At 38.8% G+C, this 17628-nt stretch overlaps 1 protein-coding gene across 10 annotated transcripts in view; it reads left to right on the top strand.

The window, feature by feature from the left end:
• Nucleotides 1–17628, top strand: part of WDFY3 (WD repeat and FYVE domain containing 3) — a 157418-nt gene that overhangs the window by 74325 nt on the left and 65465 nt on the right. For 8 of the 10 annotated variants that reach the window (XM_088056911.1, XM_088056917.1, XM_088056918.1 and 5 more), the window contains 6 exons: nucleotides 1095–1261; nucleotides 3750–4217; nucleotides 5576–5674; nucleotides 9489–9682; nucleotides 11821–12278; nucleotides 14233–14316. In XM_088056911.1, coding sequence (XP_087913037.1) covers nucleotides 1095–1261; nucleotides 3750–4217; nucleotides 5576–5674; nucleotides 9489–9682; nucleotides 11821–12278; nucleotides 14233–14316 — 1470 coding nt within the window. The remainder of the gene's footprint in view (nucleotides 1–1094; nucleotides 1262–3749; nucleotides 4218–5575; nucleotides 5675–9488; nucleotides 9683–11820; nucleotides 12279–14232; nucleotides 14317–17628) is intronic. The other 2 variants (XM_014254763.2, XM_088056915.1) reach the window with 1 other exon arrangement.

The following is a 17628-nucleotide window of genomic DNA, read 5'->3' as shown; positions in this document are numbered from 1 at the left end:
CAGCTCTGGGGCACTTTTGTGAAGATAACTGTCATGTGAAGGTGTGAAACCTGGACACTGTGTCTCAAGCTGCAAAGAGGAAAGGCTTTGGAGCTGGAAAAGCAGGAGGATGTGTGAAGAAGGTGTCTCAATAAGAAATTGCAGAAGATCTGTGAGGGCAAGAGGAGCACTTTGGTAATTTCACCTGGATGATGTGAAAGGGCAGGGCATGTGGAGGATTAGTAGAATGATAATAGGTGAGCTCAGTGCTTCTGTAGTGACTGTTTGCAGGAGGTTCTTGTTTGAAGGAGGTTCCTTCCTCAGCCAAGTCTGACTGAGAGGAAGATAGAGGATGCAGAATGAGCTGTTCGTAAAGGGCTCCCACAATCACCTGCCAGCAAGAAGCAAAACAGAGCTGGATAGAATAATGTGATCCCCAGTTTACTCCTGAGATCTATAGAGTTAGTAAATAATTAAACATGGTTTTATTTGAGGCGAAGTAGCAGGAAAATGAGGATGGTTTTGTGATTCAGAGTTACTTTTTAGGGTTTGGTCTGATGGTATGTTCCTGTCAGTACACAGTGGTTGGAATGGGATGTTAACAGTTCCATTCTCTTGTGTTCAATGGTAGTTCTAGTGAGGGTACTTCATCCCAAGCTTCTGTGTGCTAGGCCTTTACCAAGATACCACTTCATTAGCACAAAATACTCACTCTCAAAGTGGCAGATGTAGTCTAGCAAGTTAATTACAGATCTATTTAATTACAGACTAGCCATGTACTTTCCTATACAGTATCTTCATGTCTGTGAGAGGATTTTTAATGTAATTTTTGTGTCCCTTGGTATATAAGCAGACTGTTGAGTTCAAGGAGAGATTTATGAAGTGAATTCCTGTGGCAAGTAACTGTTTGCTCTTGTAAGTCCAATGTTGACTGACCTAATGGTATGACATATGAACATGGAAAATACTGCATAATAATGGAAAATACTGAATAAGGCAGTAAAACTGCCTCTAACTGGTCTCTAAACTGATAGGATAAAACAGATCTTACTAAAGTGATTTGAGTTCAGATAAACTCAACTGCTGCTAACTTGATCCTATTGTATTTTCTTTAGATTAGAACAAGCAAAAGAAGCTGAATCTAAGGATGCTTTGAAGGACTTAGTGAATTTGATAACTTCCTTAACAACATACGGTGTCAACGAATTAAAGCCAGCTGGTGTTACCACAGGAGTACCTTTCCTGCTACCTGGATTTGCAGTCCCACAGCCTGCAGGCAAAGGTGAGTCTGCTTTCTTTCTCTCTCTGTTTGCTTTTTTGTTGTTCTAAATGCAGACAACAAGATAAAGAACAGCTGTATATTGCACAAACCCTTTGCAGCCGAGTCTAGGTTCTTTATCTAAGATTGTGTATCAAATACTCAATTATTTTGGTCTCAAAGATTTTATTTTGTTGTTGGTACCCCAAGAAGAAAGCTTAGGGGTTTTGGCTTTAAGAACAGGTCCAGCCTCTTCACTGCAAAGCTTAGTTTTCTACATGGAGATTTGAAGAGATTATCTTATTGGAGATATGCACTGATTTGATTTATGGTGTTTTTAAGCTGCTCTTACTGAACTGATAAGAAAGGATGATGTGCTAATCCTTCCCCCATCCCAGTTTGCTGTTGGCTTTTGTCAGCTGAGGCAAATGTAACTTGTGAGCTGAAATCTGTTATTTCATTACCAGTGTGATCAGAATGATAGAATGTGTGGTGCACTTGAAACCACAGTCAGTTACGATTTGGAGATAAGGTTGAGGAAGTCTTGGGGGAGATAGGGTTGTATAAAAATAAGCTTTTGTTTCATATCCTGTGCCTAAAGTTGAAATTCAGGTTAGTCTTGTATGTAACTAAGGAATTTGGAATTTAATAGTGACAGTAGAGCTAGTTTGTTGAACATTTTATGGGATATACCATTGCACAAGAAAAGTTTGTTACAAGATTGCATTAACAGATTCATAGGCTAATGAATGTACATCCTAGGTTCCATGGATGGTGACTTCCTTTCTCTGGTATAGAGAGAGTTCATTGTTCTTAGGAATTGTTTTTTCTTTTGCACTAAATAGAGAAAGGAGGTGAACACTCAGAGTTTAATTTCTCTGTGTTTTGATAATAATATTATTTTTTTTTTAGGCTAATCAGCTTTTCTGATACAATATTATGAGAGAACCATGGTCTGTTGCAATCTGCAAAAGAGTTTTTTAACTTTGTGGTATTTGTCAGGACATCTCTGTTCCTTTTACCTGCTTTTCATAATGTTGGCAAATCGTCTTTTTATGAAGAATGTGTTTTCTTAATTTACTCATTTTATCAATTACTCCTATTTAAATCCTTTTCATTTTTGAACTCTGAAGAGCTGGTTAGAATTTGGTTTCTTCAGGGGTCCTCCTAATAATCAAAAATAATTTATTAATCTGCTTGATTGCCTGGAACAACTGTTGATGCTAACCTAGGATATAAATAGTTATATCTGACACTACTATGTTCCTGTCACATTTAATAAGCTCTGAATCCCCTCATCTGAACATTTTTCATAATAAAGAAAGCATGTAAAGAAGTCCATTCAGAAACAACTTAGTGTGACTCATAATGTAACTAATATTCTTGCAGATGTGAAATTGTTCCATGTTCATTTACAAGGGAGTTTTCTATTGCCTTCTGGAGAAATACAGACATGGAAGGTGGGGAGGCTAGGCATGAAGATAATTGAATTTACTGTTCAACTGGACAGCTTAGTTTACAAAAATGGAGTAGTGTCCATAGAGAATATGTAATAAATAAGAATTTTTTGTTTATGAAAGGGTTTTCATATCAGGTTAACAGTTTCCATATACTTTTATTTGAAAAAAATAAAATAAGCTCTTATTCTTAAACATCCTAAATGCTTTGTTTAGAATGTCTTTAAAGTTCTCACTCTTGATTGTTCATTTTAGTTTTTTTTACTGTTTTTTGTATCATGGGATCTGTCCACCGTGTCTTGTACTGTTCCTACAGAAGTTTAAAAAGTTGAATTTAAGGCATCTTTTGAGTAGAAAAAGAATAATATCTGCCCATAGAAAAATTTGGGGAGCGCTCATAAATGATGCATTCTTTAGTGGAATTAATGAGATTTTAATCAACTTGAAGGTATTTACAAGAAGAAATGTGACTGAGCTTCAAAGATGTGAGATGTTTGTGTGCTAGTATTAGAGCTACTTTGTGCTTTACAACTCTTTCCCTGTGTTTTAATTCCTTAATTGTTAATGGTTTTGGACTCTGCCAAAGCTTTTTTTATTCCCATCTGCAGGGATTGCATTCTGCATTACGGAATACAGAACATATCACTGTTGATATAGTGAGTTCTCCTATGGCCTGGGTACATGATGGGCAGGCTTTGTTTTGTCTCTAGAACTGTATCACACATACATTTTAACACTAAATCAGTGTACTTATCTATTTTAAAGAAATTATCTTTGATCAGCATCTTTAGTTGCTTACATAAACTCTAATTGTCAAAGATGAAGATGCCATCCTAAAGAAAGTTGTGGAATTTGCAATGTAAGTGGTTGTACAGAGGCTTTTTTGAAGTTAGTTTTAGTGATATTTTTTTTTATTAAAAGTGACATCATACACTGTTATTTTATTCCTACTTATTAAAATGTATGGATCATTATTAAAAGTATTCATTGTTTATGATGATTAAGAACTTTCTCTTTCCTTTTTTCCTCCCATCCCACTTTGTTTCCTTATTTAGGTCATAGTGTGAGGAATATTCAAGCCTTTTCTGTCCTCCAGAATGCATTTTTGAGAGCAAAAACCAACTATCTAGCACAAATCATCCTTGATGCCATCACGAATATTTATATGGCGGACAATGCCAACTACTTCATTTTGGAATCGCAGCACACATTGTCTCAGTTTGCAGAGAAAATTCCTAAACTTCCAGAAGTGCAGACCAAATACTTCGAGATGCTGGAATTGGTTGTCTTCAGCTTGAATTACATACCCTGTAAAGAACTGATCAGTGTGAGCATCCTTTTAAAATCCAGCACTTCTTTTCAGTGTAGCATCATTGCCACGAAGACACTCCTGAAGTTCACCCGTCATGACTACATCTTTAAGGATGTCTTCAGGGAAGTGGGTCTTCTGGAGGTGATGGTAAATCTTCTTCATAAATATGCAGCCCTTTTGAAAGATCCCACTCAGGCACTGAATGATCAAGGTAGTGTGTCCTTTTCCATTTTTCTAATACTTGTCTTTTTTGGCTGGAAATAATGGAGTCCAGCATTTAAGAAAAACGAAAGAGTCTGAACACGTACCTCAAGGGCTGAATTCTGCTGAGGACTGCTGTGCCATCTTGAAAGCTCATTGAAATTCCTTCTCTCAGTTTCATAAGAGAAGCTTGAGGCTTACTTTAATGAATGATGCTGTACGAATGCAAAGTAGATGGAGCTCGTATTTTCCTTTTTAAATGTTTTTTTTGATGTACTGGTTCAATATTTGCTACTTAATATGAAAAAAGCAAAGGAGCAATACATAGCATCAGTGTTCTTCCTAACAAAAAGTACTTTGTACCTTCGTGTTTAGCCCCAGCTTTGAAAAAATACTATAGAGTGCATATCTGAACTCTTAATAGGAGACTTTTATAAGCTGGGTCTACATTTTTCTAAGCACTAACAAAAGTAAATTAAGATCAGTTATCTGTAGACTGGAGCATCCCAGATAAGCTGCACAGCTGCTAGGCCTGCAAAGCAGGCTCTGCCACGTGCCGTAGGAGCATACATGCACACACAAACAATTTTTTTTACATTCTTCATTCAAACTGCAATTGAGCTTGTGTGCATCAGTGCCACTTAATTTTTAACAACAACTGCTGGATGTTTCACTTGAGTTTAATTGTATGAAGCTTCATTACTGAGTGATAGCTGTAGGTTGGTTAGAAAGCTTTGTTCCCCTCAACTCCATTGAAAAACACATTATGTTCCTGTAAATAAATGGACAAAACTGTCATCTAATCAGGGTGCTATCTGGGTGCATGTGTCCTTGTGTTGGGGTTTACTTTTTATTGGAGTAATTTAAAATAACCAAAACCCCACTGTTTTTCCTGGAGTGTTACTCTGTGTGTACTATGTCACTTGCAGTGTTGGTCTGTTATGCCTGTTGAGCAATCAGCACATTTGCTGTAATTATCTGAGTGCAGTTTTCTGGCTTTTGTGTGGAATTTCTCTTTTCAAGTACTGAAGACTGAACAAGAACAGATGCAGTTAATCTTCAGCTGGTGTAGTTTTGTGGCTTGAAGAAACAATAGCTACCATGTCAGGCACTCACAGTGGAGCTTGCAGTGCTCTAAAACTTCTGTTCAAATTCTTGTCTTTATAAAATTAACTTTTAATATGATTCATGATTAAGCTTTCCCAGGAATGCATGTGTAGACTAAATCTCAACTTGCTTTGGAAAATGGTGGGGCTGCATGCTCTCTGGGGAAGCGAGGAAAATAAAAGTGTTGGTGGAAAGTATCAAGAAGCATCTCTGAAAAGAGAGATATTTTCTGTGACTTTAGCTTTTGAAATTTTTTTGTAGTGGATTCAAGAAACAGTTCATTTGAGGACCAAAAGCACTTGGCTTTATTGGTTATGGAGACCCTGACAGTACTACTACAAGGATCAAACACAAATGCAGGTGAGTAAAGATATGTATAAAAAAATAGCTCAGAAAGTCATGTCTTGGCTTTCTGTCTTCAGGCCAGTTTACAAATACACTGAAATACACTTTCTCTCTGGCCAAGTTTTCCCAGCAAAGAGAAGAGACAGCATAACCTAGAGTGCATAAAATAAAGGAGAACAAGATAGTGTTTAACTTAAATTTCTTTGGTATTGTTTACTTGAAGGCAAACACCAGACCCCATCACTCTTCAACAGTTCTGTAACAGTAGTAATCTAATAAGTAATATAAAGAGTTCTATAATAGCAGTGCTTGTAACACTGGATATTTAAAAATTTAAGCATATAATTAGAAATATGGTTCAGTGTTCACAGTGTCATGTCTACTTAATGTAATGCCTGTATCTTTAGTTAAAGATGTTTTTTCATTTTAAAGAGTTATTCCCAGTCAGTAGGTACAAACAGGGCTCTTTTAAAATTGTCCTTTTCTAACTCAGGCAGTTTTGTATTATGCTTCATTAATGAAGACTTAGTGATTTTGGAACCATGGTGGTGTCCACCTGCATTGTAACAAATCTTTGGCCACTATTAGATGGCATCCCTGACCTCACCTAGGAAGCATCAATCAGCCACCAGGACCTCCTTGCTGCTTCTCAGGACTGATTTAACCTCTGAATATGCACTGGAGAAACAACAAAAGGAGTATAAAAACATCAGCACTTTGGGTTGATGCCACAGATGTTTTTGAGGAATCTTGGAGAGTTCAAGGGCCTCAATTCATCAGTAGCTCTTCTCCCAGTTCAGGAGCAGGATAGACCATACAGGGGGAGCTGAGAAACTATTTCTCAAAAAGTTTTGCTGTACTGTCTGTACTGGGATGTGTACAGAGGCCAGCAGAGTTATAGGTCAACACAGAAGCATAAGTAGGCACAGCCTTGCAGTGATTCATACCACATTCAGTGCTTGGTTTCTGATCTTAAACCAATGTCTCTGATAAGGTTTTCAGAGTATTGCATAACTGCTAACTACATTTCAACAGGAAATCTGGGTGTCCAGAACCACACAGGTTCACCAGATAACTGAGAACCTACACTGAGAGTGAGAGAAATAAAAAATGTTACCTCAGTCTCTGTGAAAACCTGACCACAAAGGAGATGGGCTTTACCTGTGAAGGGGTGCAACAAACTTACCTGTCTCAAGGTCTGAGGCCTCTCGTTTTGCACTGATTCCATCTCTGATCCAAAGGACATCAGAGAAAGCAGGAGACAGGAAATGGATAGTAGGATTAGTGTTTGTATATATATATGTTGGAGGGAACCAACTTGTTAGTCCTGAACTTGGTCATTTAAACTGTTTAAACTTAGAGTTTATAGTCACATGGAAAATCATCCCTTTTGATGCAGTAATGCAGCATTGATCCATTTCCCCTGTCAGTTTTCATCTTCAGTAACATAGGGCAATGCCCTAGCTGCTGACACTGTACTAAACACACATTATATATGCCAAACTTTGCTGTTTGTAATGTCTTCAGAATTTTCATATAATTTTTGGTTATATGCTTACTGGCAGTAGCCAGTAAGCACGAAAGCCATTGTTTGACTTAAGCTTAATCTCTACAGAGATAGGTCTTGCCACAAAAAGTCTTCTGTAGAATCTTACAAATGATATGGATAGACTGAACCACTTCTCAAACAGTGCTCCTATCCAGAAACAGCCCAGTTACATTTTCAGTTCATATTGCATTTAGGTAATTGCTAAATGTAAGATAAAGAAAACTTAGTAACCTCAGATGAGAAGGCGGAAGTGCTCAATGCCTTCTTTGCCTCAGTCGTTAGTGGGAAGATGGCTTGTCCTCAGGCCAACTGTCCTGCTGGGTTGGTAGATGGTGTCAGAGAGCAGAATGGCCCCCCTATTATCCAGGAGAAGGCAGCCAGAGAACTGCTGAGCAGCTTGAATGTTTATAAATCTATGGGAGCAGATGGGATCCATCCCAGGGTGATGAGGGAGATGGCAGAAGAGCTTGTGAAGCTGCTCTCCATCATTTACCAACAGTCCTGGCTCACTGGTGAGGTTCTGGATGACTGGAAGCTGGCCAATGTGATGCCCATTCACAGAAAGGGTAGGAAGGAGGACCCTGGTAATTATAGGCCAGTCAGCCTGACCTCAGTGCCCAGCAAGGTAATGGAGCAGTTTATACTGAGTGTCATCACTCACAGGATGACCAGGGCATCAGATCCAGCCAGCATGGGTTTAGGAGGGACAGGTCATGTTTGACCAACCTGGTCTCCTTTTATGACCAGGTGACCCACGTGGTGGATGCAGGAAAGGCTGTGGATGTGTCTATTTGAACTTCAGCAAGGCCTCTGACACCGTCTCCCACAGCACACTCCTGGAGAAGCTGGCAGCCCATGGCTTGGACAGGAGCACTCTGTGCTGGGTTAGGAACTGACTGGATGGCCGGGCCCAGAGAGTGGTGGTGAATGGTGCTGCATCCAGCTGGGGGCCAGTCACCAGTGGTGTTCCTCAGGGGTCTGTGCTGGGGCCTGTTCTGGTCAATATATTTATTGATGACATAGATGAGGGCATTGAGTCTTTCATTAGTAAATTTACAGATGACACTAAGCAGGAAGTATGTGTTGATCCATTGGAAGGGAGGAGGGCTCTGCAGAGAGACCTGGAACAGTTGGATGGATGGGCAGAGTCCAGTGGGGATGAAGCTTAATAGATCCAAGTGCCAAGTCCTGCATTTTGTCCACAAAAACCCCCTGCAGCATTATAGACTGGGGACCGTGTGGCTGGACAGTGCTCAGGTGGAAAGGGACCTGGGGGTACTGGTCCACAGCCACAAGCTGAACATGAGCCAGCAGTGTGTCCTGGTGGCCAAGAAGGCCAATGGCATCCTGGCCTGTATCAGGAGTAGTGTGGCCAGCAGGAGCAGGGAGGTCGTTCTTCCCCTGTACTCAGCACTAGTGAGGCCGCACCTTGAGTGCTGTGTCCAGTTCTGGGCCCCTCAGTTTAGGAAGGACGTTGAGACGCTTGAGTGGGTTCCAGAGGAGGGCAACAAGGCTGGTGAAGGGTTTGGAACACAAGCCTTATGAGGAATGTCTGAGGGAGCTGGGGTTGTTTAGCCTGGAGAAAAGGAGACTCAGAGGTGACCTGATCACTCTCTACAACTTCCTGAAAGGTGGCTGTAGTCAGGTGGGGATTGGACTCTTTCACCAGGCAGCAGCTGACAATGAGAGGACACAGTCTTGAGCTGCACCAAGAAAAATATAGGTTGGATATTAGGAAAAAGTTTTTTTACAGAAAGGGTGATGAAGTGTTGGAATGGTTTGCCTGGGGAGGTGCCATAGTCTAGTTGAAGTGTTAGGGCTGGATTGGACTTGATGTTCTTGAAGGTCTCTACCAACCTGGTCATTTTGTGATTATTCTGTGATAAACACTACCCTAAACCAGAACAGTATATGGTCTTGACAAAATATGGAGGGTTTGGTAAATCTTTTATTTCATCCTGAGACCCTTTTGCCTCTAGCATGGAAAGAGTAACTGCTGTTGGAGTAACAATTATTGAGGAAATACTTAGAGCTGACCTCCATCCTTGTACACAATGCCTTTAGTGAAAAAATTTTGTCAGAAGACATTGAAGTTCTATTTTTATTTGTGTTAGGGGAAAGAAATAGTAGTAAATCATTACACATCTATAGAGCTAAAACTCTGCCCTTCATTCTGTAGAAATGAAAATGACCACCTTTGTGTTTTGTTGTCATTATTTGCCACCGGTTATATTTTGCTTACTGTTAAAGCACTGACCCTGCTGCCCTCTTTCCGAGCAGGCATTTTCAGGGAGTTTGGTGGTGCCAGATGTGTGCACAACATTGTGAAGTATCCTCAGTGCCGCCAGCACGCCCTGATGATCATCCAGCAGCTGGTGTTGTCACCCAGTGGAGAGGACGATATGGGCACTCTGCTGGGACTCATGCACTCAGCTCCACCTACAGAACTGCAGCTGAAGACCGACATCCTAAGGGTAGGTGAAGGGTTCTTCTTCAGCGCTCCTGCTCCTAAGGTGTGCTTTCAAGAGAGAAAACACTGAGAAGGGCATTGGATTGAGTTGGATTGGATGGTTGGTGTTAAGCTACTCTATGTAGATTCTCTCTGGAGTTGAAATAAAAAAACCTGGATCCAATATATGTATTTTTTATCATCTATCCATGGTAGGCTTCAGAACCGGAGAGTATGTTTTTAGCATCATCACTTTTGTGGATAGAAAATGATGTTCTCTAGTTATGATAATTTTTCCTGGTGGGGTCTTATTCAGTTAAAAATAATGGGAATACATATGGGAAAAAGTGCAAGCAAGCAACATACATTTATTTTCAGCACTGGTTTGCATTTTCTGTGGCATGTTACTTTACCAATTTGTATCTATGAATGCTGAAATAATTAATATAAATGCAAATTGTAATGATCACAGTAGAAGATCACAAATTGTAATGATCACAAGCTGAGGAACTTGCTTGCTTAAGCAAAATAGTGGAATAGTAAGAAAGTAAGTCTGGGAGTGGAAAAAGAAGCGAGAAAACTCCTGTCTGTTTCCTGTTGTATTAGGTGTTTTGTTTGCTAATCTAGACCCACAATTTCCTCTCAGAGGAGCTAATGTTACTTTTTTAAATCGACAAAATACTGATTTATTTTACGGTAGAAAAGCTGGGGCAAATAGTACAAAGCAAATGAATCTTAATTGACAGCTCATACATCTAGGTTCATCTCTGTTCAAAGGAACTGTAGAATTTCTCTGGCAGATGAACAGTGTCATAATATTTCAAAAGAGAGAAAGGAAAGCTAGTAATGAAAATATTCGTTTATTGTGTAGTGTCTATTAAAGTCTTCAGTGATTTTTGAGCATATGTTATTCACCATACTTAAGGGGAGAGGAAAGATATTGCAGTTCCCCAGAGGATTTAACAGAAAATCAGGATTTCTGTCTTTCCCTTGACCTGTTGTACTTGTCTTCCGTTGGTGCTGTTCTCAGTTTTGGTTGTGGAACTGACAGCCCAGAACTGTGTGGTGATGTGTCTCTTACTGTTTGTTCAAGTTTGTCAGGAAAGGAGATACTGCCTTCAGAGGAATGACAGTCTTGCTATTTCACTACCCATCTTCTGTGTGCTTAAAAAAGCAGCCTGTTTCTGAAGAAGTAAACTTGTGGTCATGGAAAATTCACCCTGGCCTATTTTTCTCTATCAAGAACATTTTTCTGTTGTTAATGATGCTTTCTGTCCGGAGGCTTTTTTCTTCTATATTCTGTATTCACATGTGGATAAAACTTCCCCTGACAGGTGCTCTTTTTGTTTGTTTTTGGCTGTGTGGAGGGGCTTCTCCACCCCCTGATTTCTTAGATAATGAGAATTATTCTCTAGTACCTAAGTTCATGTATTTTCTGCTGTTTATACTATGGCTTTGCAATTATTTGTTCAGCAAGTAAGGTTTTATCCACTTTTGTTTCTCTATGGCTTATTTTTGAACAGAAACTCTTAAAATATATTCTCAGTCTAGATTCAGAGATTTATAGAGGAAAGCTAAAAACAAGTGGGCTTATTTAGCTAATTTTTACTGCCTGAATTTGCTAACTGAGTTGTTATATTTGAGTGGCTTCATGGCTGCCAGGTGCTTCCACGTTGTTGATTTCTAGGAGAATTTTACGATACCCCCAAGGTTTAGATTTCTCATTGCTGCAAGAAGTCATTTGCCTGCTCTTGTTTGAAATTGTTTATGAAATGTGATGGCAGAGAGGATTCCTTTCTAACACAGATATTCTCTACCTCATTATTAAGAGAATTACCTGACAATTTAGGGTTCCATTCTGGGCTTGGTCAAGTCTTTTCTGTTGGAAGGTGATGTCTTATTTCTAAATAAGGGGCAATGTTCTGCTTTTCCCCCTGCTCTTTTTCTTTATTTTGTAAACTTTTGAGTATGAGAATTTTTGTAATACAGAGTTGATCTTCAGAGACTTCAGGCATTACCAAATTCTGACAAATAACACGAGGATTTTGCTAGCACAACAATGTTTTGTGGACAAAAATGTTCGACCTTTTTGCAAGCTGTTTGTAATGCCGCTGCTTGTTGTTGCTATTGTTTCCCTGTTTTGATTGTTTGTTTTGTCCACAGGCCCTGCTCTTGGTGCTGAGAGAGAGTCACCGCACAAGAACTGTTTTTAGGAAAGTCGGTGGATTTGTGTATGTCACATCTTTACTCGTTGCCATGGAAAGATCTTTGTGCTCTCCACCTAAGAATGGCTGGGAAAAAGTAAACCAGAACCAAGTGTTTGAACTGCTTCACACTGTGTTCTGCACATTGACTGCAGCAATGCGCTACGAGCCAGCCAACTCTCACTTCTTCAAGACAGAGATCCAGTATGAAAAACTGGCAGATGCTGTTCGATTACTTGGCTGCTTCTCAGACTTGAGGAAAATAAGTCCTTTGAATGTCTTCCCTTCAAATACACAACTGTTTCAAAGACTTTTGGATGATGACCTAATATCCCTGGATTCTGTATCACCTACTCTAAGACACTGCAGCAAGCTTTTTATTTACCTCTACAAGGTAGCGACAGATTCTTTTGACAGGTATGAACTTCGCTTTTTTTTTTCATTTGTTTTCTTTCATCTTCTCTTCCTGCCCTACACCGGTGTTCCTCAAAATAGTTCTCTTCAGATATCTTCATTGCAAGCTTTTGTTTTTCCATTTTAATCTACTTCTTTCTTCCTTCACTCCACTGAGAGGAGGATACGGTATCAGCATCTGACTAAATAATGACTTAGCTTGCTGGTGTTCTCCAGGGTGTGCAGCGTTCTCTCTGATGTTGGATGTTTTATTGTGGCAGCAGTTAAGACAGAGAAATCAGTTCATGGTTATATTTGATGTGTTGAAGCAACCTATTGGTTGATTGGCTGACAAGCTACATTATCATCATTAGAACTATTAGATTTTTATGCTTTTATTAAGTGAAATGAAAATTTGCTTGTTGAATGTCATATCTTAACTTCATGTTTCATTTGATACGGAGCTTTAAAGTAAATGATTAAATAATACCAAGATTAATTTAGAAACATATGATCATTGTAGTTGGAAGATACTCTTAAGACCAGGTCTAACTGTAACTTCGGCACTACCAAGTCAATCACTAAACCATGTCCTTGAGTGCCACATCTATACATCTTTTAAAGACCCCCAGGGATGATGACTCAGCTACATCTGAGGGCAGCCTGTTCCAATGCTTGATAACCCTTCTGGTAAAAATTTTTTTCTAAATGTCAAATCTAAACTTCCTCTGGTTCAACTTGAGGCCATTTCCTCTTGATTTTTTGGCTAGTTATTTGGGAGAGGAGATGGACGTTCTACTGCTATGACCATCTCTCAAGTAGTTTTAGAGACTGATAAGGCCTTCCCCATGCCTCTTTTTCTCCATGCTAGCACATAAGACTGACATCTTGTTTTACATGGGTTTGCTTGTTCTTTAAAGTTCTAGGTAGTCTCTAAATTGTTGTTTTTTTAAATTTAACTAGGAAACAGTCCCAGAGTTAAGCAACTAGAATTTAAATTATAATGAGACTCAAAATGAACAGAAATGTGTCTTAAAGTTGGTTCAAAATGATAACAAACCTTTGTGAAGTATGTATTGAAGATTGACTTGTCATAAAACAGTTTTTGCCCACAATTTAAGGGACAAAACATAAAACAGAGACCTAAGCTTCATATCTGGGACCTTGAAGCTATTTATACCCCAACCTTTGATTGCATGTGACCCTGTTCTAATAAGATTTGTCATCTTGCCCCCAAAGCAGCAGATCTTAATGCTTTTCTCTTCTTTAAAGAAAATTTTAAAAACTAACAAACCAACAAAAAACCCCACCCTAACACACACACAAACACACATTCACACTCTCACACACTCACCTAAAAGCCAGCTTCAGAAATCAGTTTATTTGATCTCATTTAAAGCGTTATTAAAGCATTCAGGTAGCAGGAGGACAGTTGGTATTGAGAATGTGTTACTCATACTGTAGAAGTTGACATGGGCTAACAGTAGAGAATGAGGAAACAATGGGGTAAGTAAATCCCATGGTGATGTTGCAGAAGATACATCACTAAGTTGTTTGGGTTTTTTTGCTGTTATTTTCAGTGATTTTTCCTTCTTTAAATTTTCTGTTCATCTTTCATTATTGAATTTACATTGACTTTATTTTTTACCCTACTGGTTATACCTAATTTACTGAAGCTTTACTTTCTCCTCTGACATTGTGCTGTTGAACATTTTTCAGCTTTGTTGGTATCAGTAAATCTCACCAGAACAGTGAATAAGCAGTGCAATCACGCCACTAGCCACAAGACCTGTGTACTTTTTTCATGTCTGTGTGTTCACCTGAGGCTGTCATTCAGTTTGTCCTTTGTCATCCATGTTGTTTCTGAAGGATGGATCCAAGTAATGATTTTATTGGTGCTTTTGTAAAACTAACAAGCTTATGGCCTCTGGTTTCTTCTCTAACCTCTCTGTACTACCCCTGTCTGTTTTGTCTGTAGTCGTGCAGAACAGATCCCTCCTTGCCTGACAAATGAGACTTCTCTCCCCTCTCCTTGGGGTACGCCAGCTTTGTCCAGGAAAAGGTACCGACCCTTCAAAAAGAAGCTGATCTTTTTTCCAATTTTTCTCTCTCGCTGTTGTGTTTCTTAGTTTTGGGGGGAGGGATGTTACTCTTAAGTTGCTGTTCTGAGGAGTGCATTTTCACTTGTGTATTTACTGGATAAAAAAATGTAAAGGCATGTTTCATAGTGAACCCTAGGCGGTGGTGAGATTAGAGACATCTCCAGATTCCCGTAGCACTTAAAGTTAGGCTTGTATTTCAAAACCAAATAAAGCCTAGTAAAAGAAATTATCTAAGGGAGATGTATATTACACTCTCAGGAGCAGTTTAAAGACATTCAGACTATGCTAGTAGATCAATGAATACAGAAGGATTTCTTTTTTCCTGACTAATTTTTCAAGGAAGCTTACTTTTGGTGGAAGGTGAATGGCTTGTGAAGGTGCTCATTTGTTAGTAATCGCAGAGAATAAAAAGGAAAGAATGAAACTGTCCATACTTGACTACCAAAATGATGCAGAGACATGCTGAATTAAAATGTTTGGAAAGAAAGCACAAATGGCTCAATTCAGAAATCCAAGTACCCACTTTCACTCCCAAGCTACAGTCTTTTCTTATGCATCTTAATGTGTCTGGTAGATTTTAATCTTTGTTTCAATTTTTTTTTTCCATTTTTTTTTTTTTTTTAAATAAAGGTTACTGTCTGAACAGTGTTACTTACAGGCTTGTGCAAATGCCAAAAAATTTTTTCCTGGAGTCCCCATGGAAGGGAGCAGCCCTTCACTATCTACAGATGTAGGTTAGACAGAGATTTGCATTTGAAAGCTAAAAAGGCATTTAAAAGACACAGGGTTATCTGAAATGCAGGTGCCATGTGTAGAAAATACCATCATTTTTGAATGGTATACTGGTTAAGATATGCCATCAAGCTTTATGGTTGGAATGTAAAATATTGTGCAAAGGAAAACAACCAAAGATGCTTTTGGAAACTGATATGAAAGGAATGCTTATACTAAAGCAGGTTAGTAAAGAGAACCTTTTTTCTTTAGTTAGTGATGTTGCCCAAGTCATACCTGGGTATTCTACAAAGAGTGGCTTGGACAAAGGCACCCTCACAGTAACCCAGAACCTCTTAGACTGTCATTTTCTTTCTTTTCTGACACTGAGGCATTTAAGAACAAATGTTATAGTTTACAGAGAAAAACCTTAGCTGCTGAAGTATTTTCTCTGTCATTTACTCTGAAGAAACATGTAAGAAAACAGTATTTCCCATGGAGGCTCTTTACAGCTTCAGCCCTGCATTAACCTCTAGTGTTGCAGATTGCCCATCCCTTTGCTACAGTTTGCTGTTCTCCCAGGTGTAGCTGGCAGGGCTGCTCAGGTTCACTGAATTATTCAAGCGCACAGATATGCAAAGGCTTGCAGCAGAACACAAGCAGTGCTTGCCAAACAGGAGCTGATTCCAGGGAGTGATGAACAAGAGTGCCAGATGGGTGGCTGACGCAGCCTGGAAATTAAACTATAAATATGGTTATATATGAATAGATATGTTAGGCTTCCCTCGGGTTTTTTCGTAGTACTGAAAATGCAAGCAGTTGCTTGAAAACCCGAGGTAAAGGTTGGGTTGTTTAAAAAGTCATTATTCCTGTGGGGTGCTTTCAGCAATTCAGGTAAGCTCCAGTACAATAATGTAGGTACTTGCTGGGGTTAAGTGCCTTTGGAATGAATTTTCTCAAACAAAAAAGGCCTTTGGGTTGTAACAAATCGTGTAAGACTCAAAGTAAAAGTGGACAGAAAATAATTATTTTGCCTGGGTGACTTTCAGATCTTTTCTGAAAAACATGTTTTAAGTAAAAAAATAGAACTAGGCTTTCCAAAAAGTCTGTTTGAACAGCTGTCTGCTTTCTCACAGCATCATGTTTGTCATTCCTAGTGAATTCAGTGCCAGTAGCTGTGATCTTTCTGCTTTCAAAAATAAGCAGCTTGGGGTTTGTAGTCCAATATTATTTTTTTCTCCTCCTAAATGTCAGATACGGTCAGATTCTGTCGAAGTTGACTCTTCCCAGAGAAGTGTTTGCTCTTCTCGTATTGTTTTCTGTCCCCTTTGCTTTGCATCCCTGGGATCTCCCTTATTGTTGTGGCCTGGTTTTTCTGCCTTTTGACTTGTAAGACAGATGCCTGAGGGAGAGCTCTGTTGTTTGGCTAGAAGAGCAAGCAGACATTGTGCACACAAATAATTCTTATAAACAAAAATAGCACAGTTCTGGTTTCTCACACAGTCTAGAACAGTTTTGGATGCACTTATACACTAATATTCTCTCTCAGACATGTCTGTCACTTCTCAAAGCTGTGTTTCCATGTGGAGTGCTGCCGTCCAAGTGTTCTTCTTTATGGAAGCAGAATAGGTGGGATTCCTGCAGCACGTGTGAATCAAGAACTATAACTTTTTCAACTCTTTGATTGTTGTAAATTTTGGCGGCATTCTCTCCTTTTTTTTTTTTTTTTTTTTTTAGAATATTTTGGTCCTGACAGGTTAAAGTAGAGAATAGAATGTAGCTTTGGCTTTGCAGTATTTTTAGCCATTGTTTTAAAAGAGTTTGGATGGTGATCACTCTTGGGGAATGATATGCAGAGGGTTTATCTACAGTAAATATAACTTATTTCTTTCCAGATCAAAATGCTGTTGTAATTTTCATCAAGAATTGTAGCTAATTATAGAACCAAAGTTATATGATTTAATTTTTCTTTAATTTATTTTTTTATTTCATTAGACAGATTAGACGTACAGATGCATGTCATTGTGTATACACTGCCTTTTTCCGTTATCCACTTCTTTTCTTCTTCCTTAAAGGAGTCATATAAGAATGGAGAAGCATGGCTAAATTAATTTATTGCAAGTTCTACCCTGACCCGTAGAACTATAGCATTTAATTAATACTTTGGGAAGACTTTGTAAGATCTGTTTTCTTTTTTCTGTGTATAGATATCTTTACAAACTGGGGTTTTTTTCCCTGTTGAATTGATACAAGTACTCCTTATATGGAAAAACTAAAAATAGAAGGTATTTTAAAATTTGTGAAAAACTTTCAATAATATATGCTTTAAGATGATAATTTTTCCTTAGACTTCTAACAGGAGGCCTATTGCCTGTACTGCCTTTTCAGTTGTATGGAATATTTCAGTCCAGGTGGTTTGAGATCAGGATCATATTTGTGTTTGTGACTCACACTGAGCAATATTTTTGTTATGCTCTTCATGTACTATCATTTTATAACCTCACAATTTACCTTACAAGGTGAAGTGCAGACCAGTGTGCTTAAAATTTGTACTTAAAAGT

This window comes from Pseudopodoces humilis, chromosome 6 (genome assembly GCF_049639895.1).
Source record: "Pseudopodoces humilis isolate 2021_Gansu_Grassland_sample_001 chromosome 6, ASM4963989v1, whole genome shotgun sequence".
Lineage (NCBI taxonomy): Eukaryota > Metazoa > Chordata > Aves > Passeriformes > Paridae > Pseudopodoces > Pseudopodoces humilis.
Note: the sequence above shows the minus strand (reverse complement) of the source record. Positions and strands in the feature narration are given on the sequence as shown.